Source organism: Haliaeetus leucocephalus, unplaced genomic scaffold (genome assembly GCF_000737465.1).
Source record: "Haliaeetus leucocephalus isolate CR32 unplaced genomic scaffold, Haliaeetus_leucocephalus-4.0 Scaffold225, whole genome shotgun sequence".
In the NCBI taxonomy this organism is placed as follows: Eukaryota; Metazoa; Chordata; class Aves; order Accipitriformes; family Accipitridae; genus Haliaeetus; species Haliaeetus leucocephalus.
Genome location: NW_010972661.1, coordinates 294,839 through 322,546, shown reverse-complemented (window position 1 = coordinate 322,546; position 27,708 = coordinate 294,839). Strand labels below are relative to the sequence as shown.

The 27,708-nt window shown below is 41.5% G+C and overlaps 1 protein-coding gene across 4 annotated transcripts in view; it reads left to right on the top strand.

The window, feature by feature from the left end:
• Positions 1 to 27,708, top strand: part of NRG1 (neuregulin 1) — a 296,898-nt gene that overhangs the window by 261,576 nt on the left and 7,614 nt on the right. For 2 of the 4 annotated variants that reach the window (XM_010567059.1, XM_010567061.1), the window contains 5 exons: positions 6,005 to 6,134; positions 12,943 to 13,001; positions 19,377 to 19,400; positions 23,957 to 24,059; positions 27,451 to 27,577. In XM_010567059.1, coding sequence (XP_010565361.1) covers positions 6,005 to 6,134; positions 12,943 to 13,001; positions 19,377 to 19,400; positions 23,957 to 24,059; positions 27,451 to 27,577 — 443 coding nt within the window. Of the gene's footprint in view, positions 1 to 6,004; positions 6,135 to 12,942; positions 13,037 to 19,376; positions 19,401 to 23,956; positions 24,060 to 27,450; positions 27,578 to 27,708 lie in introns of those variants that run through there. The other 2 variants (XM_010567060.1, XM_010567062.1) reach the window with 2 other exon arrangements.

The following is a 27,708-nucleotide window of genomic DNA, read 5'->3' as shown; positions in this document are numbered from 1 at the left end:
ACCCAGCAATTTCCTGTTTCCTTCTTGCTGGCCCTGATCTTCATAGAGATAGTGCCAAAGTGAGAAAGCACTGCCTTAGGGCCAGAGAGTAATTCCACTAACTTGTAAGCACTTAATTCAAGCTGCTGGCAAAACAGCAGGCTCCTTAAATGATCTCCTGTAAAGGTCCCAGGAATCTGTTACACTGCATGTTTTTTGTGAAGATAGAGGCTGAAAAAAATTTATAACTAGATTGGACAGCCAGTTTACCATATTACATCACCAAAGTAATACAAACAGTTCTGAGCAGCCCCATGAAATAGACCATAAATGCCTCCTATAGAGATTTGGGATTTTTTTTTTTTCTCTGAGGTTTATTTGTTGGTGTTGGTAGTTTTTTTAAACCTTTGGTATGTTCAGAGCTACATGGATGCAGCTTCAGCTTGAACCATTAAGGATGACGGACACGAAATCCTTCTACACACCTGGTAAAATGGAAATTCTTGTCTGTTCAGAAAGGGGCTAGTTTTTGATTGCTCTCAGGTTTTGGCTTCTGTTCTCCTTGAAGGTACCTATATAGTTTTTGCTGCCCACAGTTATGCTGGAACCAGCAGTTTTCCTCATTCAGTGCAGTACAGAAATGCCAGGCTTTTCTGGAGTCACAAGTACTTTGCAAGTTAGGCTCATCGGGGAAGTCAGAGTGAGCTGAAGAGGCTCAGTACTCAGCGGGAAGAAAATGTTTAACTGAGACATAGAGGGATACAGTTCTACAGTCAAGGTTACATGGGAAATCAATCTACGCTGCAGATCAGGGCTGGACATCTTTAAACTGCCCATCATCAAGTCAAGAGGGAATTGGATTGTACTTTTAAAGAAATTAATGAGCTTCAAGCGAGGGAGTGTGAATTAGTAAAGCTGACTTTCTTCTGGGGGCACACACTTCATCACCCCAAAGCTTGCTTGTGTGGACTCACTCTCCTCCTTTCCTTCTGTCCGTCCCTTAGTCCATGCAGGTCCCTTCCTCTTCCACTGGCATAAGCTTCAAGTAGGCTTTGCTCAAGCCTTAGTCTTAGCAAACAGTGATAAGCGGAAGTGTTTGTTATGTTCCTTCCCAGTAATTTACTCTTTTTGTTCACAAAAAGGGACTGGAAAGGTCTCCACCTGCAGTCCAATAAGGTGGCATATTTACAATCTGTAAGTGGCCTTCCAGTGAGAATGGCGAACCTTCCTTTGTGCTGCAGCTGCCACTTGACTTTGTCTCCATTGAATCATAAGCATCTCACTAGTCACCTTGTATGACTTTGAGCATGTCCTCTGATTTTACACCAGCTTTGCAGAAACTCAGTTTGAAGAGGCATGGATACTATTCTGTCTAGGTTGCAAAGCCTTTCCCTCTCAGTCTGTACTCAGACAACCCTTAAGGCTCCTCTCAGCAGACTGCCTCACCTGTGCAGAGCCTGGGAGTCCAGTTGCTGTAGCCACTGAACTTCAGAGGGATTTTTGGAAAGCAAGAGAGAGAAAGAGAATGCATTTTTCTGTTTCAAGACAAAAAAGGGTCAGAGATCCCCCAGGTAAGCTCAGAATTACATAAAGTTTTGTCTGCTTAACATGAAATTACCCTAAAGTGGTTTTACAGCAGTAATTCATGTTTTAGAGAGTAGTTTTTGAAAAATGCAATAGCTCCTATTTTTCTTCTTGTTAATGGCTTTAGGCAGTTCCCATAGATGGGAGCAGATCTCCTTGTTTTTCAGTGTCATGTGAATATTTGCATTAGTGGGGACTTTGTTCATACTGCCTGCAGTTCCTTTTTTCAAGTGTGGTGTTTCTGCATTCAGGGAAGGGAAAAAAAAAAGGTAGAGTATGCAGTGTTTTCAGATCTTATCTCATGCATGATATTTTCAAATTTAATTACAGCATGTAATTTAGTCCTTTCAATAAGCTAGGGGTTTGGTATAGGACTCTAGAACAAACCAGCTTTTCTATCTTGTGCTTGTATAGCTGAAGAAAACATTACAGAAAAGAAAGGAGGTATGAATTTTGACTAGGTGAATAAAGAACAACGCACAGATTCGTGGTCTACAGCTGTGCCTTACCTCACTGCTGCCTGTCATTTGCACTATACATCCTCCAAGCCCATGTCTGCTAGAGATGTATGGAAAGGCAGTGTTTTGGGGCTAGTTGTGGACTGTATGAAATGGCCTCTGATGAACACCTGCTCCCAAACACCACATTTCTTCCGTCATGTGGCTTTAAGTGAAACCCAAAACCATAGTTAGCATTTCTTGTATTTAATTTGCAAAATAGACTTACAGTGCATACACTGAGTACTGGCCATATGCCATAAAAACTATGCATCCTTTGCAAAGAAAAATTAATATCAGAATTAACTCACTGGACACTTTTTCCCCCCCCTGAGCCCACAGAGTTAGATAGCTCAGGCAGATTGGGACTATGGTGCCAATGGATCAGTAATGCAGAGAAAATTCTCATGCAAGATTTATACAACAGTTTTGAACATGCGATGCCAAAAACATGTGTAGAGGCACTCCTCACAAATATGTGTAAAGCCCTTGTATGATGAGATTTCTCTGAGAGCTGCAGATTATTCCTATCTCTGGTAATCAGTTCAGAGCAATTTCTGCTGTCCAAAGCTCACTTACATCACCTGGGAAATAACTGTTACTTCGAAAGTCCATGGTGATCTGCTTTTGATTGAGCTGCTGGTTAAAGAAGAAGCTGTAAGCAAGATGATGAAAACAATTATAGATAGCTACAAGCCCACTTGCTACTATATCTACCTTCGTAACTCAATTTAAAACATTCCATTAGACAGCAGGGTAGCAAAATTGGTTTTTTGTCAGAAATACCACAGATAATATTGCCTTTTTTTCCCTTCCAAATTAATGCATTAGCTTTCTGAGCTTGAGGACATCCTCAGAGTGCTTGTCTCACTTGCAGGTTGAAGTCTTTTAATAAAGTAAAAGGTGGATAGGCTATCAGCAGGGATAAGCTTAATAGTGAGTTTACCTGTTAAGACTCAAAAAGGCTTCAAAATGTGCATTACTATATAGATGGGATTCACTCACGCACGTTTGTTACATCTTAGTTCTTGGTATGCCGTTGCATGTCATGTCAAACATCTCCTTTGGGCTAATAATCCAGGCTCCTTTCAAGCCAGTGAAAAAGGAAAGGCTCTTCCACAAGGCAAATTTCTCCATCCTAAGATTCATGTCAAGGATGGTGGTCAACGCACTGACATCAAGTGTAGACAACCCTTCACCGCTGAGCTGATGGCAATCTGTTGGCTAGCCTTTTGTCAACATTGGGTGTGAAGTCCTGTTTGAACTGATGCTAGCTGAAAGAGTGTCAGACTACTCTTAAAACATGACCCCTTTTCCTGCCTCTAGACAAGGCATAAATTTATCCTGTTCTGAGAGGTTATAAATCATGCTTTGAGGGGCCAAGAGAAAGGAATGTGTTGTTATTATTATTATCCTACTAATTTGAGGAATTAGTACTCCATGTTTGCATTTCATTAGCCCCAGTCAATGGAGCCTTAGAGGACCCAGTCAACATCAGCATCTGGGGAGATGTGACACAACGGGTGGGTGCAACAGTGAAAAGCAGGAGGGAGCTTGAGTTTTGGAAGAGGTCACAGGAGGGATTTTCCTGGACTGTCAGAGGAGGGCAGCCCATGCAAGCAAGGCATCATGGAAGAAGGAGAAAGAAGCTGACACGTTGATGATTAATGGCAAAGAAAGGAAGGGGTATGAGAGACGTTAGATGTACAGGCAGATGGGATTTTGATGGAGTAAAAGAGAGGACTTAAATATCAGAGTCACTATCTCATGTGTCATTGAAACAAGATAGCTAAAGCCACCCTGAAAATGGTGCCAGCCAAGGTGCCCCATTCTCCCCAGTGCTGAGTGCTAAAAATGCAGTTTTACTTGGAAGATGATGGGAAAGACATGAAAATCAAATGTGACAGGGACTACTTCATCCTTATTCTCAGAAAGAAGAACTGAAAATGTGTAAGTAGTATTTGTTGATAGCCAATCTGCAAAAAGCATGTTTTCTGTGGATTCAATGTGTGCAGCAAATGGTAGAACGTCAAGCATCACCCACTATAAACATGCCCCTTGGGTGCCTTTATGTTAGAAATGGCTTTGAATATCAGACAACCTTTGTGTAGGTGCTTGCAGCTTTCTAGCCAACTCCAGTGAAATCAGTCAGTAGATAAAAGCATTGTTCCACCTCAGGGTAGAAGCTATCTTTCAGAAACAAAAATACTGGGATTTATTCAGTACTGTAACAAAATTTCTTACTTCTCTATGTCTGGAGACGGCTAAACAAAAACCATGCAGAAATCTTCCCCACTTTTTACAGATGACAGATAGTCACTTCAGTTAGTTGTAGCCATTTAAAAATTAGGGGCATATTCTCAAGAGTTTAATCTTGCTCTGCAGTCAATGTAGGGAGACAGACATCATCAGAGGGGCTGTTTATCCCACCCATTGTGGGGATAAGTTGAGCTGCTTTCTGTGAGCAGTGGAGAGCACCTTACAACTAAATGATTCAGTTTTGGGTGGAAAAAATCAAGTGAAGTGAAAAGCCTGAATGACTTGTTAGAGGTCACATAGCCCATCAGCAGCATGGTTCCTGAGCTGGGTACTGATTGGTGTCCAGGCTTCAAGCACACCTACCCTGTTTTGACAGAATTTAGAGCAAAACTTATCTAAACTAGGGTGCAACCAGAGACTCTGGTTTGGGGCTGCAGCTGCAGCCTAGCAGGTACATGCCTGACTTAGGTTTAACTCAGCTCACAGAGGTGGTTTTGCAGGCACAGAGCAGCATGAGGAGCTGAAGATGTAATATGGCTTCCCCATCATCCCTGTTGCTGTTAGCTAGTTTAGGGCAACCTCAGGTAGATTCACCTTACACTAGTAGTTACCAGCAATGACTGCAGTGGGGACTTTTTGAGCACTGTCTCTCCTACAGTACTGCTCCCTTTGGTCAGGGCACTATTGTTTCCTTGACAGATACTGCATGGGCAAATCCTAAGGCTGGGATTTCTCATCCTACCCTGGCAGCCTCTTTAACGGTCGCTAACTAAACCCTGCTCCTGCCTTCTCCAGGTATTCCTTAAATGCAGCACGGTGTAAGCTAAGAAACGCTGCAGGTGTAGTGGTACTTCCATTTAATAACAATTTGCGCACCTACTGGTGTCTAGCAGCATTGGTGGCCCCAAAATGTTAATACTTCATTCAGATGAGCCCATCTGCAAGAGATGCTAAGTTGGCCTCCAGATCAAAGACTCCTGTGGACACACGGGTGGCAATTGTGTAAGCACAGGAAGGGACGATGCCTCCACCCCCCCCATCCTCTCCCTCCCTTACAGAGTCAAACCAAAGCAGCCACAGTTCACATCATTAATAAGCAGGGGAAGAGGCATTCAGCATGCAGCCAGTCACCCTCCCCCTTGTGAAGAAGGCAGTGGTTGGACCAAGGGGTTCAGTCCCAAGTGACTGAATCAGCACAGGGCCTCAGGTTAAGCCCTTGTGAAAAACACCTACTTCAAGGCAATGCCAGGAAGAAACCTCATCCAGGGCCTCATTTTATTAGGCACTATATCAGCAGTCTGTAATGACTCTTATACCCCAAAATCACTTGAATGCAATTAATGCAATATAAGTAACTGCACATAAACTACACATTTTTAATGAAATACACATGAATGTTGCAGAAATTTAAGGTCACTTGATGGACAGGGCTAGTGAAATCCTCCCTTCCTCCCAGGCTGGGTGTGGGGTAGCGTATTTCTGACATGTGCCTTTAACACTCAGTGTGTCGATCAACAAAACACAGGGTAAGGTAATTAGTGCTTGTGGTAGCAGCAGATAGAGAGCTCAGAGGAGTTGCCAAATCCTCCCTGGCCTTACTTCTTCCCTCACATACAAGTACACTTACCAGTCAGGAAGAAAAACTAAGCCATTCTGACGTGTATTTTCACTCTTGTCTTTTCCAGCCACTTCCACATCTACAACTGGGACAAGTCATCTCACAAAATGTGACATAAAGCAGAAAGCCTTCTGTGTAAATGGGGGAGAGTGTTACATGGTTAAAGACCTTCCAAACCCCCCAAGATATCTGTGCAGGTAAGATATCCTATTTGCTTACTTTTGTGGAGCCACCAGGTTCCAGAAATGCTTTTTCTTTAAAGGAGCACCTGAACAATTTCTTAGTTTTTAAGTATGTGGATGTGAAAACCTACCAAGAATGACCTCTGTGTTCTATATAAGAGGCATAATAGAGGCTAACCAGGAAATCTTCCCATGTGATACTGGCACAGCAAGCCCCATTGATGTTTACACAGCATGAAGTAACACAACTTGAGCCTTATATTAGAAATAATGAAACAGATACTGTAAACTAAATACACTGCAAATAGCAAAAAAAAGCTGTGTGAGTAACTGCATTGGATAAGTACCCTTCATACAGGACAAACTGGCTATTCCTATTGTCTACTCTAGTAACTGAACACTTTCTGAACAGATCAGATTCACAACTGGAGTTTTTGCTGTTGTGTTTAATTGCATAAAAACCAATAAATGTCATGGTAATTGGTGCAGGCTACTATTTCATGTGAGGATCTTGATTCAGGAATTCATATGAGTTTAGTTTTAAGGGTGTGCTTGCATACTTTTCTCAAATCCTGGCCTGTGGTGTATCAGGCTGTTGCAATAGTCCATTATGTTGGAGAACATCCATGAAGATCTACAGCACTGGAGTTCACATCCTGCCTGGTGGTGCACCATAAAGCATTTACATCTGGAGCTGAACTAGTCATAGTGAGTTACTGCTTCTCTCTGGCTTGAGAGGGAACTCAGCATTTAAACCTTGGCAAACACCCTTGGGACCTAGCAGGACTGAGCAGAAAGGGGGCACTTTTGTAAGGATATTGCTGGTTTTCAGATAGACGAGAGACAGTGGTCAGTAAAGACTGTCATCTGCTGTAACTACATAGATTTTCAGTCTACTAGGACTAAAAATCAAACACTAACTGTTAAGATGACTCTGGTAGGTGAGTTAGGTGAAGGTCCATGATGCTTTCATAGGTTGGGAGGGCATTGACTGCTTGTCTCTTCTGTTAATTAAAAAGCACCCAGGACAAAAAAACCCCTCACAAATACCAAACCCCACAATGTTCTGCTTTACTTGTGCATCTTCTTTTTTTGTAGAAGGATGTTACCTGGACTTTATAAGCTTTGTTTTGCTTTGGTTTTTCACAGATTGCTCTGTTGCTGAAAGTGATGAATATTTCATTGATCTTAGAATCATTTTTAGCTGAAGTGAATATGGAAAAGTTACTGGCTCTGGTGGGTTAGATTCTCTTTTGAGAGAGAGAGAGAGAAAGATTTGTGTTAAATTTACATGAGCATTATAAGCCAGCTGTACAAGATGAGCAGTTTGCTATGACTCTCCAGGGCATGTACAAGAGCCTACCTGCCTGTTTCAACTTCCTATCCAAACACTGCTTAGAAAACTCCAGGGCAGCAGAGCTGAGCATCTAGCAGACTTGCTAATAATTAGCATTGTCTTGACAGTTTCAGGTACCTCATTTTCACTGGTACGGGGACTTATCTTTTTTTTTAAATTCAGAGATCTGACTGTGTTTGTTCTTTGATGTTATACATTGGCTAATTTTTTAATTAAATGTCTCAGAGACACCTGGATGAAGTGGAGATTTTTTTTTCCTTCTTGTAGACAAGAAATAACCTTTAATTCTGGGGCTGGAGTTCAAAGAAAAGGAAATTCCCAAATTTGACAGATGTCCCTGTCTCTGGGTGGCCCAAGACCTATTTGGAAAAAGCATCAGAGCTGTAAAATCAGAGAGGGTGAATCTCATTTACAGTAAGGCAGTGGAAAAGGATTCTTATCCTGAGAACAGTCAGGGCCACCGCTATTTTGCAGGGACTTTTGCTATGCCCTCTAATACTTGCCAGAGCTAAAACTTTGTGTTGTGTAGCAAAACAGGACACACTACAGCCATGTAAGAAATAAAAGTGTGAGTACTTGAAAGTGGGTGTACTGGGAAGAGACAAAGTATGGTTCTCTTCTTATTTCATTAAAAATACAGATGTCTATTTTTAATTCTAGTATTCCAGTGTTAATTAAAATAAGTATCTAACCAGTACACATTGCCTTCATTGTTCTGAGAAAATAAATCTTCCCCCAGAACATGCCTGTGGAAACAGAATGTTTGAAATATGGTACTTGCTCTTCATATTTCTGCCTCAGTAGCAAGTTCACGTTTTTCCATATGGTCCATCTGTTGAGAGCAAAACAAAATTTCTAAAGCATGAGCCATATCATTCTAAATTGGTTTTATCCCTAACCAAAAAAACATGACTCAGATTCACAACAACCATGGAATTTTCCAAGTGATATCTCTGGTTTTGTAAACCCCCAATACTATTTAAAAAAAAAGAAGCTCCTAAATCCATCTTCTATTAAAGTCTAGGTATGTATTAAAAAAAAAAAAAGTTTTGTGAAATATATATTGTATAATGATCCAAACTGGATCTGATCTTGCTGTCATGGATACTGGTGTGAACTTTGAAAAAATTCCCTGCTTTCAAGAGGTAACCATGTGAAATACTCAAGAAATGCATCAAGACTTAGTAAGGCATTGTACAGCTACATCTATGGTAGCACGTATGTTCCCCACGTGTATTTTAATTATGACCCCAGACAGAACAAAACAACCTCTAAATATGAAAGATGAAAAAGGAAGCTTTGAGACTACTTAAATAAACTAATGTATAAAATTTTCAGAAGTTTCATAGGAACATGAGTCATATTTTGAAAACATCATAGACATTGGAAGCCGGGAAGTTAATGGCTTCCTATGAGACTGAGGTTCCTAAGTCATTTCTGTTCAGTTGGAAATGTATCTCCAAGTTCACTGAAGACAAAAAATCAGATAACTTCTTCAATAAATACAAAATTAAGACCAGAATTCCTACTGTTTGTTTCTTACTTGAAGAAAAATATATATGAATATAATATCTGTTACATTTTTAGAGTATTCTTTTGAAGTATCCTACCACAAAGGCCCTGCTGGTCTGACTAATTGATTTCTTGCTCACAGAGATCATCTTTTCTAGTGCTTTTGTGTTACTGAAGAAATGAATTTACATCCAAATTTCAGTAGGTGAAAATAAGGCGTCTCTCTAACAGAAGGATGCTGCTTCTTTTCTTAACAGCAAAAGAGTGAATTATGTACTTTTTAATGATATAGCTATTTTCTATATCCATCTTCATGTAAACGCCTTGATGAAATAGAAATTGACAGTAGATTCTTGAAAACAGCAAAAAGAGAAAATTTGTTTCCATGATACTAGCAAAAGTTCCAGAGATACTCATTCAACAGGCAGGACAGGAATACTAGTTCTGACTTAGGCTATGAAATGGATGACTAAATATGGAAGTGTACTGTATTTCCCATGGAAAAAAAAAAAAATCTCCCACAATGCATTTGTTTATAGGCAGCAGATGAAATGGAAATGTGAGGTCCTGATCCAGTCAGCCATTCCTCTCCTGCTGAAAAACAGTTTGATGATATGCATTTGATGTTCTGAGAAGTGCCTTCTGAACACATGCAAATACCAGTCTTTGCAACTACTGTGTGTAGAGGAAAAAAGCAAATATTTTAGTATATGTGGTTTAGTATTGTGGTTTCAGTCAGTTAATAAATAAATAAATAGTCCGAGTAGCCTTTTTTTTAGGCAGAAAGGAAATTATAAGGCTCTTGCAGCACAAAGGTCTACTTGTTGCCCTGAGTTGCTTGTCTCCAACTTTTGCTAGTGTCATAAAAGAAAATGGTACATGTGTAATGAACTGGAAAAGAAAGACACAACAAGAAATAACATCTGGAAGCTTTGACCTGGACAAGATGTTTTGAAAACGACACCATTGCAAGCTGTTTGTAAAAACACAATCTGCAGTAAACAACCTGCCAAACAACACTGGAAACGGTGCTGCACTGCATATCTGACAAAATGCCTTTAGCATTCACACATAATCCTAGGCAGACAGGCTCATCTCAGCTCTCATCTCGGCTGGCCCACCCTGGACCCATTCTTAGTGGCAGGTCCTGCAGTCCATTTCCTGACAATAGTTTCAGGGTGAGTATAAACACACCTGAACTGTTTTCAGCGCCATCTCAACAGGGCTGACCCTGCTCAGTCTGGAAGTGATTTCAGCATTGTCTACACTAGTGCTCCAGTTGTTTTCATCACCTCCACAGCTGCACCAACATCTGAAAACAAGCACAGATGGAGCAAGCAACCACCAGCAGCCAGTGGCAGGAGCAGAGCCTGAGGCTTTTAATCAGCAGCACGTTCATTAGGATTGTGTAGGGTTGAGCCTGACAAACAAGATGTAGAGGTCCCTATGAAATGAAAGCCAATGCAGGTGTGAATACCAGCATTCCAGGGATGAGTATTTAACTAGATCACCATAGTGCAAAATAAAACTGAAATCACAGGGGTAAAACATTCTTACTCTTGTTCAGTAACACAGATCAAAATGGCTTCTATCAAAGGCATTTTGCCTTCTATCAAAGATGCAAAAAGTCTTCTATGGTGCCCAGTAATATCACCTTTTCATTACAGAGTTATCCTTGTTGCATTTTTCTCAACAAAATATATCTGTGGAGACTGGGATGTCTCTACCCTGGGTACTTATCAAAAGGTAGGACCTTAGCTCTGAAGAACATAAACTCAATTCCTTAATAAAAAATACATCATTACAGCAAATCAGCTCCAAAGAATCATCTGCAGATCCTCAATACATACCTTTATTATACAAAAAATCATTCCTGCCTGGTTTATTTGAACAAGATACTAGTGTTTATGCCTGACACTGGTCCTCTGCCAAAGTGATTTTCTGAAAGTCCCATTTGTACAAGGGCAGCATCCCTGACCCTTAGGGCTAGAGGCAATTGTGGAAGAGTGGAATTTAAAATATCAGGACAGCTTTCAATGCACATGAAACTCGGGTGGACAGAAGAGGTGGAAGATTATTCTGAACAACATGCATTTGCAAATAAGAAGGTTTTTTTGGCCCCTGGCGAGTAAATGATGAAGCAGTTTGAAAAGGAGGATAGTACCAGATTGGCAGCAGGAGAAAAAGAAGGGGAGATTCTTGCACCATAGCAAAATCATGGAGAGCATCAGAAATACAGGCAACACAAGTGATGTATTCAAGGATGCAGATATCAGGTAATGTCAGGTTACACGCTGAGTAAGAGTGGGTAGAAGAAGGAGGAGGAAAGAAGATTAAAATCTATAGATGTTTAGTGTGGTGGACAGTCATTCACACTTATGGCTGAAGCACAGGAGCCTGCATTGCTATGGTGATATTCTGGGAGCCTGAGCTCTGCCCCAAAATGGAGAATAAAGGTGAAGGAAGAACTGACAGCCAGCAGCAGAAGAAAAGACAGGCAAAACACAGAAGAGAAATTCCTTCACTATGACCAAGGGGAAAGCTGCACTGAAGTTTTCCACAGAAGAGCTTAGGAACTGAAAGGGAGGACAGCTGTGGGGCTTCAAATTTTGAGAGCACCTCTACCCTCTCATCTTATTTATTGAATGGACTGACTATTTTTCCATTTGTCAGTCATGTTGAATATACTTCCTGCCTTTGGGTTTGAGTTTGTCTTCTCACTTTTTGGAATTTTTTTTTGGCTTTTCTGTGATTGCTGTTTTAACTATTCCCCTTCAAAGGAAATTACTGGAAGACACAGCGTGCCATTACAGAAATAGGGAAATCATGGTATTTTCACAGGATTTATGTGACTGATGAAAGCAACAGTGTAAATTGCTGTTACACACTGCATTGCAAATTTAAAAACACTCAATCTGGTCCTTTCATGAGGTGGAATAAGCAATGAGCTGATACACATTTTTGCTAGCCCTGATTCTTCTTTCTTTTTCAAAACAGACAAGCAAAAAGACTTCCTAGATTTTTTCCTCTGGTGGATTATTGCTGTAAATTTTGCAAAGTGTTACCTTCTGGAAAGGTTACACTTTCTTGCCCCTTTTCTGATCATTTTTCCCTAACACCTAACCAGGAGGTCACTTAATGCACTACCATCTCCATAGGCCAGCAGATGTCAGTCTGTTAGTGCAGTGGTTTTGGTGTACTATTGCTTATCACATTTTTGCCCTTTAGGTGCCAACCTGGATTCACTGGAGCAAGATGTACTGAAACTCTGCCCATGAAAATCCAAAACCAAGAAAGTATGTTAAAATAATCTGAACTTTGCTTTCTTCCCCAACTACAGCAACAAAATCAATAGTACTTGGTGTTTTCACAGTTCAGCTGGAACCGGCCTCTTTATGCAATAATTTATGACCTGATTCTCTAAAGTAAAATCTGTACACCATGGCATTACTGACCTCCAAAATGTTTCTCATTTGTGTTATTTTTGATCTTTCCATCCGTTTGCAGATGCATTTGTATTGCACACACTGGCAGCTTTCTTGTTTGGGAGACTGCTGTTAAGTGCAATCCTAAAAAAGCAAACTCATGGAGATGAGTGATGTACAAATCTTGTGTCCTCGCTGCCTTGTGGAAAGTGCATCCTAAAAGCAATTCGGGAATTTGGAATGGTGAATTTCTGTCTCACATCTCGAAACACACTTTGATCTGGATTGGATTGGTTTGGTTTGGGCTGGTTTTTCAGGGGGGGATTTCTTTCCATTTCCACAGAGCAAATGAGTTGCTCTCAACATCTTGAGCCATTTTGACACAGTAAACCGAGATTCAGTTTCTGAAAGTGAACTCACCAAGTCATATCAGTTCACACTGAAGGAGCTTCTTTCTTAGCATATATTCACCTCTTCTCTTTTCTCTGTTTTTTCTCTACCATTTTTTTTTGTTTGTTTTTCCTCTCAGGTGCCCAAATGAGTTTACTGGTGATCGCTGCCAAAACTACGTAATGGCCAGCTTCTACAGTACGTCCACTACCTTTCTGTCTGTGCCGCAATAGAAGCATGCTCAGTTGGTGCTGCTTTCTTGTCGCTGCATCTTTCCTCCAATTTTTTTTTTTTTTAAATCTGTAACTAGATTTGTTGCCTAAGGCCTAATATTGATTGTCTCTGCCTGTTGCATGAAAATGATAACAAAAAGCAATTGCAATACTCTCCTGGATTGTTTGGCATTGAGGTTATGGGGAAAGGCAGGACTTACTTAGGAACACTGTGAAATTAACACCAAATGGTGTGATACAGACTCTCCACTGACATCAAGTAGTAAAAGTGCAAAAATGACGTTTTGAAAGTCTCACATTTTATTTGCCACAAAAAGCTTATGAGTGTTTATACAGACCAGTACTCCCCCAACAAAGGGTCAGGTAGCTAATCCTCTACTTGCATATGAGATTTGTATTTGGACCTACAAGTTAAAGGTAATTGACACACTTCCATCATTTCTAATGAGCACATGCCAAACAGGATCAAAGTGTTCTTCCTCCTCATTGTCCAAGTTTCAGGGGAAAGATCACAGAAAGACAAAGAAAAGGGGGAGAGACGGCATAAACAATGGAGTCTGACACATTTATTCATGGGTAACAGGTGCAAGAGATCAAGTATTTCAGAGCCAGATTAATTGGCCAAAGAAATGTACCAGACAGACACACACACACAGACACACACACAGAGAGGACTCTGTCTGTGTCAGACTGCTGGTAGAATCAGCACTGCAGTCACATATCTCCTAAGCTTTCCCATGGAGGGACAAGTTAATTATTATTACTTGTCAGGGAGGAAACAGAAAGTACACTGAATATTTATTTTCTCTCATTGGCTATAGCAAAGTCAAAGGTAACATATAAGAAAATTGCTTAGATCTTCCATTTTAATGCATGTGTACTATTCATAATTAATTGTCGCTGGCATCAGAATGTACTATGATCTAAGAGCAGTATTATAGGAACTATTTTTTTGATGGATTACTTGTCAGCACAGAAAGATTTCAGAGACTTTAGGGTAGCTTAATTTAATTTCCATTAGTATATAGGACAAAGAGCTGTTAGCATGTGCTGGACATTTTGGAGCCTGAAGAGATGCATAGGTTTTCTCTTATACTGATGGATGAAAAATGTCCATACATAATTCATACTGCCCATCATGGAAGCTACCCATGTAAATCCCAAGGGTGCTGACTGGAGACCAGACCTTCCAGCATTCAAGTGTGTATTTTATGTCCTATTTTAAAAGCTTTACTAGTGTGAGTTATTTTTAAAATGCCTCTGGTAACTATGGATTTAAAAATTTTTATGCTGTTACAGTGTTTAAGTTTACCAAATGTTAGATTTAAATGGCCTTTTCTATGTATTGTGGTGAAAAGTGCAGTTAAGGTTTTCTGATCGTAAAAGAATCATTTAAAAGGAGGTAGTGTAAAAACATGAGATCCATTTTTTGCTGCTGAATTTACCCTGAAAACCATGGAAGAATTGTATGTTGATCATAAATTCATTTTCCTAACCAGAAAAAAAAAAAGGCAGAGGGGGGAAGGGGTTGGGGAGGAGTTGGGTTTTTCTTTATTAGTTTTTCAGTTTCCTATCTCTAGTTCTAGTTGGGATTTTTAAAGGAATCTGTGAGCAGTAGACACCAGGCTGAGATTTTCTAAAGTTGCCTCCATGGGAAAAGCATAGATGCCCTTGCCTTGCTGCAGGAGTTATGCTCAGCTGTAAGTACTTATGCTGGTCCAGCCCTCCTCTCCTTGAAATGCACTGGCAGGAGACCACACTGCTGCCTACCTCAGGCTACTCTCAGGCAATGGCTCTGAGACTCTGGCACTTCCACCTACCCTGCATCTGCAGTATAATGTCAGGTTTCTTGAACTGCTACAAATCTTAAAAATACACTTTTGGGAAGGGTCCAGTGAGTGTGCATTTATATCTAACCAAAAAAATAAATGAAGAAGCATTATATGACTTTTTATTATTACACCCAACGCAGACCAGAGTATACAATTAAAAATGGGACTTAGATCTTCAGGCAAATGTTGCATTTGGAGCTTAAAGCCAAGTTCATATCTTGCACCAAGTGTTGTGGGTGATTAACTTAGCTCTGTAGATGCAGCTTTTGCAAAGTATAGAGTAAATCAGGATGTTAAACAGCATAAGTGCCAGTAGGAAATGAAAGTGTACATGTGAACTATACAGTGCTATCTAATTTTACTTTCTTTCAGGAGGGTCTTTCTTCATTTGGAAAGAAAGGGTCAATGGGGTTCCACACCAAGTGTGCCTACTGATGAGCTGTTACTATCTTAAGGCTCTGTATTTGGCTGTTGAGAAAAAGTTAGCTTCAGAAATCTGCCCTAGAGTTGGTATTTGTAAGAGTCCTGAAGTTACGAGCTTTGCTGAGGGCCTGTTGCAAGATCAAAACAAGGCTGATGCTAAGCATTCTAGAAATCCCCTGTCCCAACAGAGTGCAAGGCTAACTGGCTTATCTTGGCAGTGGTTTGGTTATCCCTGGAGGATTCAGTTATCATGGTGCACTAGAAATAGGTTGAAAAGAGACACAGGAAATGAGGTGGATCTCCATTTTAAGAAAAGTTCTTCCATAGAAATGTCTTTCCTTTCTGTAAGTGGAAATCTGAGCATAACTGGGAATGGATGTGAGGGAGACTACTGGAAAGCACATGTTTAGGCTCACTGTGCCTTGGCTTCCAGCTTTGCAAACACACCAAACCATGGGACAACCTGTTGTGGCCAAGAGGTGATGGCTGTTAGGTTCCCCACTTCCACAGTGACCTCCAGCACTGCAGCTACAGTTTTTCTCCTTCAGGTGGTCCTTACTGCCACTGGAGACCAAGGGACACTAAAGAACAAGCTGTGCTAGTTTTGCTGGTCTCTGGAGTCTGGCTGGCAGACCCTGTAACGTCCTTTCTTTGAGCACAGCAGTCACAGCTGATACCAGGTGTTTTCCCCAATACCCTGGCTTTTTGCTGCGGTGGTTTTGACTTTGAGGCTCATGGTCCACCATTGGTCCATAAGACACCAGAAGGTGGTCCACAGAAGTGTGGCAAAAATACATCTCTTCCATGCAGATATATTTGCTGTTTTTGAATGTTCACACATTCACTCCCTTGAAGACAAGGAAGCAAAGCAAATGAAGGAAAATAAAAGTAATGAATTAACATTAAAAGTTTTGGCTCATTTTTATGTAGCTACGCATGAGAACTCTTATAGCAACACTGTGCAGAATGAACCTTGGGATAAGAAACACTGGTGGAGCCTTGGATTAATAGAATGTTGAGGAAACTTCTCTAGAGCATAATCACAGGTAAACTCTTTGTCCTTCCAAATGCCGCAGATGGGTCAAGGACCCTACCCAAAGGGCCAACTGACTTACTTACTTGACTGGTTAACAGTTATATATGTATTGTGAATATAGAACAACTTGTGGGGCATGCTGTGAGCTGTCTCGGGCATTAATTGAATGTGGTCTCTGCCTTCCTGAAGGCAAGTGTTTCAGTGTGGGACACCAGTTTAAATTGTGTCCATTCCAGCTCTGCCATCCTTGGTGAGCAAGAGGGACAGTGACAAGAGAGGGGCAGAGGGAAATTTCTGTTTAGATGACAGCCTCTGCTGCGTACTGTCAAGACAAGCCTGGCTGAAAAGTTAAAGGGGGCAAGAGTTGTGTAAAGCTATGATATTCTAGAGGGATGACCAAAACTGCTGTTACTCTGTAATGGCCTCAATTTTTCAGTCTTTCAGCATAAAGTACAGATCTTCAAAAGTCCATTTTTCAGCAATTTTACTAATTCAGTGTTTCTCAATACCTATATATTTCTTAAGTGGTCACATCTCTATGAGGGTACTAGACAACCTTACCTGAAATTTTCATTTTCTAAAGCCTTTCAGCACCCTAAATTGTACTCTTTATTTGCTGAGACCAAGACTCCTAAACGATGCAAACAGATTTGAAAAATGTCATTGTCTGTCTTCTGCTCAAGGTTAAAGAAAACAGTTTTTCACTATCAACTGGTCAGTTAATGCTCATTAAATGCTAAAATTGCTATGATAGAATACTGTAATTAAGAAATGACAGTTTCTGTACTTCTGAGACTCTAACCAGTTGTAGGATAACACTTTTACAGGAGCCATGGGACTCAACATCCCAAGATCAAAATTGATTTTTCAGACTGAGTACCACTGAAATGAATCAAGATTTAGGATCCAAAGTGGATCCTAAGCCTCATGAAGAGATGCAGCATCCCAGCCGCTCAAGCAGAATTGGCCAACTTGTAGGGTTTATGTTCTGTGATACTTTGGGGGATTTTACTTTGTTTTCAATTCAAATTACATGAAAAAAAGAAACTTTTTTAGAATTTCTTATTACCCACAGAACACATTTAATAAGAAAACTAAGCAATGACTTAAGAAACTAGGCACCTTGATGCTTCAGAGGTGAAATTGGTCTCCCTGAATTTCTCTGCTGCTGCATGTGGTTGATCCAAATGGGTCCTTCCCTTGTCAGGTGCAAGGTCTCCACACAAAACCTGCAACTGTGCTCGCTGTGCCCTCACTGGGCAGCACCATATCCCCAGGCTATCCACCCACCTATCTCTATGGAGTAGCCATCCCAAAATCTTGGGTGCTCAGCAGCTGTGTCACACCGCTCATGAAACAGCATGCAGTCCTGGAGGACCTGTTCCAGCATTTCCAGGCATCATACTCTTGTTCTGTAGACCCTGGACCCCAGCATGATACAATACATCCAATGAGTTGTACTTGTAAGTCACTTTTTGGAAAAACACCGTCTTCCCAAGCGTTTTTTCTTCCAATACTGCCCTCACAAAAATCATGTCCAGAATGAAAACTGACTTGTTAAAAGTAATTAATTGGATTTCTTCTTAGAGTACCTGGAGAAATATTCAATAGAAACCACATTGCATGTAAAAAGTATGCAACAATATTGGGTTAAATAGGAAAAGATCAAAAATAATGACCTGTTTATAAAATGAGAAGTGTTGGGATATTCTGCTTTCTTTTAATCAGGTCTAGGGAATGTAGCTAGCAATAGCAAAGGTAAATAAGAGCTACATGACACCTAGGTTTGAATAAGCAATGCATGTTTCTTCAGCATGTTTTCTTGTTAGGGCTTTCAGCCAGAATATATTCCCATTTTAAGTACCAACTTCCCATTGAATTATTTGAAATAGAAACTGCATGATATCAGTGACTTCCCGTAAAATTAAATTACATCCAGGCTAGGCATCTTACCTATAAGGAGGCATAAATACAACAATATATGTGCATGGGCATGTCATTCATTTTATTGAAGACTTAACCAAGCTTTCTATGCAACTAATGTATATCGTTAGCAGTGTTCATGTAGGCATGTAATATTGGCTCTTCAGGAAGAGACCTGAACGGATTCCACCGTACTTAACCCTTAAAATGTTACTGATTAACAGGAAAGAATTGGCATTCCCCATGTGTACAAACTACATAAAATATCCATTTTGTCAGAAAATTAGGACTGGATTTAAATTTCACAGCACACAAAGATAAAGAAAGTGAGAGCTACCATGGTTATGATATTGGCCCTGTGGGAAGTGTCTTCTAGGGTACCTGCTGGAGGGAAACCTTTGTTCCTCTTCTCCCCTGGCTGCTGGGGCCTGGGGTGCTAATTTAGGCAGGTGATCCATGTAAGCAGTATCAGCCCCTGCACCCCAGGGTGCATCCAGCCAGCAAGTGTTGGTCTGAGGCAGTGCAGCCCAAAGGCAGGGTAAAAGGGGTTGGCTCCTCATTCTCCAGAAATGAGAGCCCTGCTGCAGTCAGTTTGCAAAGCTGAGAAGGGCTCCCACTGCTGAGCAAACAGTCCCAGCCACCTCCAGGTCGCAACCCACAAGAGCAAAGAGCTGCATACTGGGAACAGGAGCAGGGCCAGAAGGAAGGGCAATGCATTACTCATTTGCAGGGGAAAGCTACCCCTTGTAATGCGTCCCTGTGCTCTCATGGTCCCATCTAAAAACAATCAGCTGTTTCACATGGCGTCATCAAGCCATAGCCCCCTTCATCTGAGTCAGGTTTTTAAGGGTTAATGGTTCCTGCAGCGTTCCCTGCACTGTGGCTGTTCAGATTCCCCATATGTATTTTGGTGTGTAACCCTTGTAGAAGGTCTGGTCATGTAGCTTACAGAGGCACACTTGAGCACTGCCCATGTAACCACATGCCCCTTTGCCCTATATTTCATGTGCAGTTACAGAATAGCTGTAATTCTCATATATGATTTATTTTTGAGTACAGTGTATTGCTCTTTTCTGAAACTTTCTCCTTTTTCTTTCTTTTTTTTGTCAACTTTCTGCATTGGCAGAGCATCTTGGGATTGAATTTATGGGTATGGACCAATCATTCCTTTTAGCCTACAGATTTTAGAGCCTGAGAGATAAACCCATTTTTATTTTTTTTCTCCACCTCCCCTTTTCAATTCCTAACCAATTTCTTTATGCTTTAGAAGGGATCATACAGCTATAACAACAACCCTTGTCAAAATGTTAGCAGAGATCAGGTCACTAAAATGATAATAGTGATAGGATATTCCAGACCTAAGGAGTTCTAGTACTGAAGTATTCATAACATAGTGTACATTCATTTTTCTGCTGTGTAATTTTGACTGTTTTGACATTTGCTTTTGCTAAGTTCTTCTAGGGTTGACGGATTTTGGAAACACTGTAAGCATTAAGCAAAATGACTAACTAACTAGTCTATAAAAAAAGATATACTGTTATGGCCACTTAAAATTCTGCAGATTTACGGTTTTGAGCTCTGGTTTCCAAGTAAAGTTTTATGTCTAAACCCACAGGTAGGTATGTAAATCAGATGCATATACATATGTGTAAGTGGTATGCATATATAGATTAATTTCTAGGTCTGTAAACTAGAAGTGAACTGAAGTAAAGGTTTACAGCTAGACTCCAGATCCTCAAGTCAGCAAATATATTCAATATTTCTAATACCAAACTCATATTGGACCCAACCAAGAATATTGGCAGTGGGTACTGTTTTTACACTTCAGCTTAAATATAATAGAAATAGGTCTTGTAAGTCCTCTTCATGAATAGACTACTTATCTGACTAGAATTTAGTAATCAAGGACACAAATAATGCATCTCTTGAACAGGCTAGCCTGGAATTCAGGTCAGTTTTAGTTTGGAACCTCCTAAAATTGTCGGCAAATGAGAAAAAACAGCCAGTGATGCTTTTCACACAGTTTTAGTTCATGTTCTTATTCAAAATGCCCCCACAAAATGTCATTAGTTTAAGCTGTGAACTGTGGAAAACCCATTACAAGTCCAAATTTAAAAAATCTCTCACAACCCAGCCTATCATTATTATTATTATTATCACAAGGTAATATTAATTCTCACTCATAAGTACTAGCTCATAGTAGAAGATATATGGCTACATTAACATATGAGGAATTAAATTAAAATCCTTTAGAAAACTGACTTGCAAATTTGGCTTTATATATGAAATTACATCAGCGGAACCACCTCTTGGAATGAAATTCTTTTCAAAATCCCCAGAGACCTGTAAGAAGAAAAACTTTAAAACAGAGCAAATTTAAGACCATATATGTCATCAATTATGTATAAATTAAGATGATGTGAAATTAATTGCATAATGTGCATATTCGAAAGGCTGCACATAGAGGGATTTAATATCTTGACTTAAGTCTCACATTGATTTGATTTTCCTAGCATTATGCAGGGGGAAAAAATGTATTCAAATGATTTTTAATACTTAACAGGCTAAAACGTTTTCTAAATTCTCACTGCACATACTTTTCTCTACAGGTTTTTCCCTAAGGCTGGTATTATTTTTTTCAAGCTAGTTCCATGACCACTGCAAACACAGCACATGTTATTTGGCTGGGCATCATTAACTGGCTCTGTAAATGTTAACACTGGTCAGAAAGAGAGGGCAGTTTTGGGGTGAGACCCAGTATAACTGCAAGGGCCCCGCGGCAGTTCAGTCCCTGCTTCACAAACTCTTCTGGCCTTAAACAGAGAGGCCAAGGCTCATCACGAGGCACCATGCCACCTCCAGATCCATGGCCAGGATCCTGTCCCATCCCCACAGGACACCCAGACGTCCCCCAGTTGGTCCCTGCTGTCCCAGACAAGGAGACACTGTCAGCCAGGAGCACAGCCAGGTTTACATGGGAGCTTGTGGGTTTACTAGGCAAGATATGCCCGGAGGCCTCTGCCTTCCCAGGCAGCCATTCCCCTTGTGGCTTGAGGGAGGGCATGGCGGCACCACCGTTCATGCATACCATGTCAAGCTGGATCTTCCTATGGGCCTCATTTCGAAGGGCGCAGGAGGGAATTAAGGCAATGAAAGCAGACTCCAGGGTTTACCTCTCTGTGTCTCTCAAGACCTACAGTCCCAGCAGACATGCCAGTGCAAGGAGCACTGCTCAGGGCTGCACCGACCACCCTGTTCCCTTGCTGCACTCCCCTCCCCTGCAGTGGGTGAGAGCCCAGGGGCGTCCAACACACAAGCGACAAGCCTCAACCCACTGGCAGCCTTAGCAGACCCATCACTGGTCACCTGCCCAGCTCATTTAAAACAGCCTCAGCCTGGAGCGGGCCTCCTGGAGTCAGTGCAATTTTTTCCTGAGTATAAACAACCAAGCAGAGTTTCCACTCTTAATTAATCTTCTTCCTCCTCTCCTTTCCCCTCCAAGAAAAATGGGTTGATACGTCCTTATTCATTTTGCTTTCACAAGCTAACAGCTGACAGCATGAACAAAAGAAAAAAGAATAATTCAAAGCATTTAAAATTTGCCCCTAAATTGCTTAGCGCAATTCTCCTGTTTCCTGTGGCATCCTCGTAATATACCATTTCCATGGCTAACTAATAAGCGCTTTCAGAAGGGGCAAAAATGGGAAGGGGATTAAGTGCCACTAACTAGCCTAGGCGAGGAGTTATGCTGTATGAGAAATCCCTTCACACTCTGCTTCAGCCTTTTTTTTCGTCCCCAAGCATTTCTTCACTCTGTTTTTTCCAGTATCAAGCATGCTGTGCCAGGCCTGCAGTTGACTTCTCAACCCTTTAACCCTATCTTTCCCTATATTTCACCTTCCTCTTTTTCTCTTTGTCCTGGTTTGGTTTGGTTTTGTTTTGTTTCGTTTCGTTTTGTTTTGTTTCATTTCATTTGGAACTTCAACCCTTTCTTCCTTACCTTTTTTGACTTTCTGTTCTTGGAGTTATATTTTTGTTTTCTTTAATACATTTTTGCAGCATCCTAGTTTTACTGAACTTACTTCTTCCCTCCCCCCCGCCCCCCACCTTGTTTATAATCAGTGCTATTAATTTTGTCTGACAGTGCTCATGATGTGTTTGCTGGTGTTTTGGTTTACAAGGGGTTTGGCTTGTAGGACAAATTCATTCCATGGTAAGGTGCATTGTATCAGAGAAATTAAGATTTCTTTTTGCTTTGTGATTTGTTGCATGGAATATTTACCATTTTCCCACAGCAACTTTAAAATTAAATTAGAAAAGCCCAGGAAAGACCTTGGAGGAAGGATTGCTCCCTCTTCAGTAGGGAGCATTTTCCAGCATGACATTTATGACAGCACATCTTTTAAGGATGGACAGAGACTCATAGCACATGTGAGGGACTGTTGTGCATCTCTGTACCTCCTGGTGAATTGCCCCACAGACCTTTTGTGTTCATGCAAGTCCCTTCCAGGAGGAATAATGCTGGCATTTATCCCAAAGTAGTGTGAAGCTTTATTCGTTCATTTATTTTTAATCACCTACTGGTATTGCGACTGTGGTCAATATTGCAGTCTGACTAAAGGCCACCGTCTGGTCTGGATCCTCCAGAGCAAGTTTTCTGGGCTGTCTGCTTAATCAAAAATAAGACTTAAGAAAAGCTAGACACCTATTTTTGTCCTAAAAGCAGGGATGCAAATCCACATCCATAAAGTGTCAGCACAGAACGCGCCTCTGTTTCAACACTCCTTACATAATGTTTCCCCAGCACAGCACACAGTGATGCTCTCTGCCAAGCATGAGTGAGGCTGGAATGCATGGGTAGCTCCAACCCAAACATTACCAGTGCTACTAACATCTTTATAACAGTGAAATATCTCTGATGAATGAGATCGGTAACAAGTTGTCATCACTGAGCAAGCTGCTGCTCTAGACAGAACAGTTCGTTTGCTGGACACAAAGAGATGCAAGTAGAAACCCAACATTTCTCTGATACAAGGCACTGCTGGTTGTTGATATTGCTGTGTTTTTGGAGGAGCATTGGAGAAAGAGTCTGAATTTTATGACCAGAGCTCAAAACTTGTCTTCATTTCCATTGGTGATATAATTACAAGCCAAGCTCTTGTCTCAAATGTAGAAGGATATTTTGAAATCTATCTGTAAAGACAACTGAGATATAAATTGACATGGGGGCAGAGGGACATTGGATATGAAAACAACCCAAAAGAGATAATAAGAAAATAAATTTCTCTTAAGGCCCATAAAATTGGCCTTCATTCCAGCTGTCTTTGCAGAGTAAAACTTCCACAGCATTTGCAAGTTCATGTTATTACCTTAGTGCATTGCATTTTTATTTCCAGCAAGTGCTGAGTGTTTGTCAGTTGTGAAGTTGTTTCTTAGATACTATGGTTGTTGACTTAAACAAAAAAAAATTACTTTTGACTGTAATGGTACGAATGATTGCTTGTCTCCAGTACTGTGTTAAGAGCTTATGGTGTAGTCCTGTTCTCCTTGCAGTCAATAATGAGTCTGCCTGAAGCGTGGTGGCTGTGATTCCGTGTGGCTGTGTGAATCTGTGCAGTGGTTTGTAGCATGCCAGCTGTTGCCGGTGTGCTCCTTGCCTAGCCATTCTCCCATGTTGTGACCTTCTCTGTTTTTGTCCCTTTCTAGAAGCTGAGGAACTGTACCAGAAACGGGTGCTGACCATAACTGGCATTTGCATTGCCCTTCTAGTAGTTGGCATCATGTGTGTGGTGGCCTACTGCAAAACCAAGTAAACTTTTCTCTTCTTTTTTATATGTATGGTTGTTGTTCAGGGCCTTCCCAGTTGACTGTAGCTTCTAATCCTCTGAGCATAACGTTGTATATGGGTTTCTCCAGAGGTGAGCTGAAGAGACAAACCTGTGGCCAGGGTGCTCTGGTCCCAGCCAGAGGGGTGCAGGTCCCCATGTCCATCAGTAATGCAAAGATAAGACAGGTATCTGAATGGTTTCTCACCCTTCAAATGTGGCTTGAGCAAATTTCACTGACTTGCAGTTCTTGCAGTTCTTTGTCTATCACCCATTCCAGCTGGTTTCCCCAACTGGAAAGGAACAAACCCCAACACCGGAATCATGTTGCTCTGCAGCAGTAAATTTTACGTATCAGCCTAGTTTGTTTGTACTTGAGGCAAGATTAATGGTGCTAAAAGTTACTAAACACCAAAGGCCAAAGAAACGAATGTGAAAGTGCTCCCAGTGCAAAAGTAGGCACTTAAATGCATTCTGTGAGTCTCTGTAAATTACTGGGGGTGACTCTCAAACACGCATGAGGTGCTCTGCACCATAAATTACACTGAACATCAGCAGGATTTGTGCTTCCAAAACTTCTGGCAGCTTTTATAAATCTCCCCATGAAAACACAGAGAACCCTTATCATAAATCTTCTACATTTGTATAAACCTGCTTTACTGTTGCAGGGCCTGATTGGCAGTTGGGTTGTTGGTTTTCCTTGTAAGCCCCAGCAATAATAGATGTGTTAAGGGGGGGGGAGGGGGGATCATTTGCCCCCCCTCCGTGAGAATCCGGCCACACACACACATGCTGGTCCAACCCACGACCTTGTGCCAGTGGTCAGTGGGGAACGACTGAAACAGTAATAAAGAATCAGAGCAATTGCTGCTTTTAGAAATGACAACTGGCAAGCCAGGGCAGCTGAACAATTTCCTGGTCCAAAGTTCATCGAAATCAGCCAAGACATTCCCATGAATTTCAACAAACATTTAGTCAGGGTCCTGAAGTACGGTTTTCTATATAAAGAGCTCCCAGAATCCATCACGACTCTGGATGCTTTGTCACGGTTTGTCCCAGACATCAGTGATCACTGCCAGCCAAAAGTGAAACGTTTTCAAACATAGCTGATGAAAGTGAAAGTGAGCTGCCAGTTCATGGCCCTCCAATTGCAGCAGTAATGCCAGACTGCTATCTGTGAGATGTTCCCCACATGCTCTTTCCTCCTAATAGGGGAAAACCAAGAAACCAGGGAAAATCCTGGAATGGTGTTAGGAGAACACACTAAATAAAAATATAATGGCTTAGGTTTTGTTGGTCTCTTTGCAAGAGATACTGCTGGTCAAATGCTAAGGCAATGTCTTTGATACTGAGTCTTAACTCAGAGGTGCTTTATTTGCAAGTCATTTATGTTAAGGGAAAGGCTTCTCAGAATAAGTGAGGTACACATTAGCTTTCCCAGTATTCTTTCTTCTCATCTTCCTGGAGTAATTTCTTTTTTTAGTTAGTGTCCTTTTACTAGAGGACAAACAGCGCACATGGAAGCATGCAAAATGTGAATACGTTGATCACTAAAGGTGGGAAGTAATGTGATTTCCTAGGGACAGATTCCCAGGCAGTATGTGCCAGGATCTCAGACCCATATATGATGAACTCAAACTGCCTCTAGAACCCACTTTCTCTACCATGTCAGGGGACTTGGGTTGTCCTCAGCTCCCATGGTCTCCAAGGTCTCATGAAGGGGTGCAGTGAAATCAAGTTAAACCCTTGCCTGTGTTGCTTCTCAGCCCAGGCAGGTCTTTGGATAGCTGCTCAGATATCTCCTGGCGCTGCACTCTCCATCAGCCTTAACCACCTGTGTGTCCTAAGACGATGTCTGGTTATCCTCCAAATACAAAGCCCATGTGGACAGGGACTGTGTCCTGCTGAGACAGGAGCATTTGCAAGGCAGCCATGTCTGCTTATACCATTCATGTGGAGGGACATAAATTAAACATCTTCCACTATCCAGGCACATACACACAGAGAAAATATGTAAAATGCAGTGTGTCAAGTCATGTTTTCTTTATCTTTATGCTTCCCTGGCTATCAAGCTTCAACATATTTATTGTTTTCCTTCCCCTCTCCTTTTTGGAAAGCTTGGAATAGCCCCCTTGAGTTCAAAACAGGATTGAAAATGGTTATATCTTACGCTGTCCTACCCTGCCAAAAGTATCTGCACTTCTGCATACGGCTTAGGGAATTGTGTGTATTTTAGTTCTTGCCACAGCCAAGGTCATATGCACTCTGAAGTGCGCTGGAGCCTGCCTCCTCCTTTCATTTCCCTGGATTCTGTGGCAGGATGGTGGAAGTTCTCCAGTATAATTAGAAAAAACTGGGGAATATTGATAAATTAAGTCTGAAATTGAATAGCTCTTTCCTCAGTTATTTATTTTGGTGTTCTATTTAGTGTGTTTTGCATGGCCTTCACAGCACCAGGTTTTACTATGCTGCAAGTTTTGTTACTGACAGCCTGTAATGATCTCCTGAAAAGTTCTCTTGAGGAGAGCTGGAAGGATTAGCAACTGAGGAAGGAGCAGCTGAGGACAGGGCACAGTAGAAGCATCCAAGTCAGCCAGAGACCATGCTATTAGTACATGTGCTTGATGGATGGTTCTACTGAATGCATTAGCAGCCCTGGCATCCACCTGGTAATCATTAGGTTCCAGAGTTAATCTGATGTTGCTGTAACAAAACCTTCCAGAGCTGCCAGGATGGCTGCGCGCTCAGGCATACCTCACCCACACACTCACTTTGGATTTCTGGGGCTTCCTCTGCAGCTTTCACTTCTTTAACAGATTTACATATTTGAAGTGCACTGTTGAGGTAGGGGACAAATCCCACAAAAAAGAGCATAGCTGCCTCATGACAAAGATTGTGGCACTCGCCGTGTTTTCCAGTGGCTGCAAGGAAGCTCTGAGGCGAAGCCACCTTGACTCCCTCTGGTGAATGGAGAAGCGTAATCTGGTGGGCTGTCAGAAACCTGGCTGTGGCTGCAGTGAGGGTGTCAAGACGGCTGGGTTAAAATCTCTCCCCTTCCCTTCTGAGTGCAGAAAAGAGCTCCTCCTGAGATGGAACATGGTTTAGAAATGACTTCCCTCTTCCTCGCACTTTTTCCCGTCCCTCTGTGGCCTGCTGACTCCTGGAAGGGTTCCCACACATCCTTCCCCCTCTGCAGGTCCCCACAGCTCCAGCTGCAATTAGACCTGCAGTCTTCAGAGTTACTCTGAGACCTTGCAGCTATGGGGAAAGTGCTGGCAAAAAAACCAATGTTTTATCATTATCATCATCAACATGCTGAAAGGTGCAGCTGCTTTCCCTTTGTCTATTAAAATCATTTCCGTGTTTCGTGCACAGGAAGCAGAGGAAAAAGTTACATGACCGCATTCGACAGAGCCTGCGCTCGGAAAGGAACAATGTGATGAACTTGGCCAATGGGCCACACCACCCCAACCCGCCACCGGATAATGTCCAGCTGGTGAACGTAGGTTTTACTGCCTAGGCTGCCAGTGCCACAACAAAGCTCACCCCCCAGCTTCTAAGCTTCTATCTGCTGCAGGCTGGTGACTGAATTCTCTTTGCTTTCTCCACCCAGAAATAGTTAGGGACTTTGCA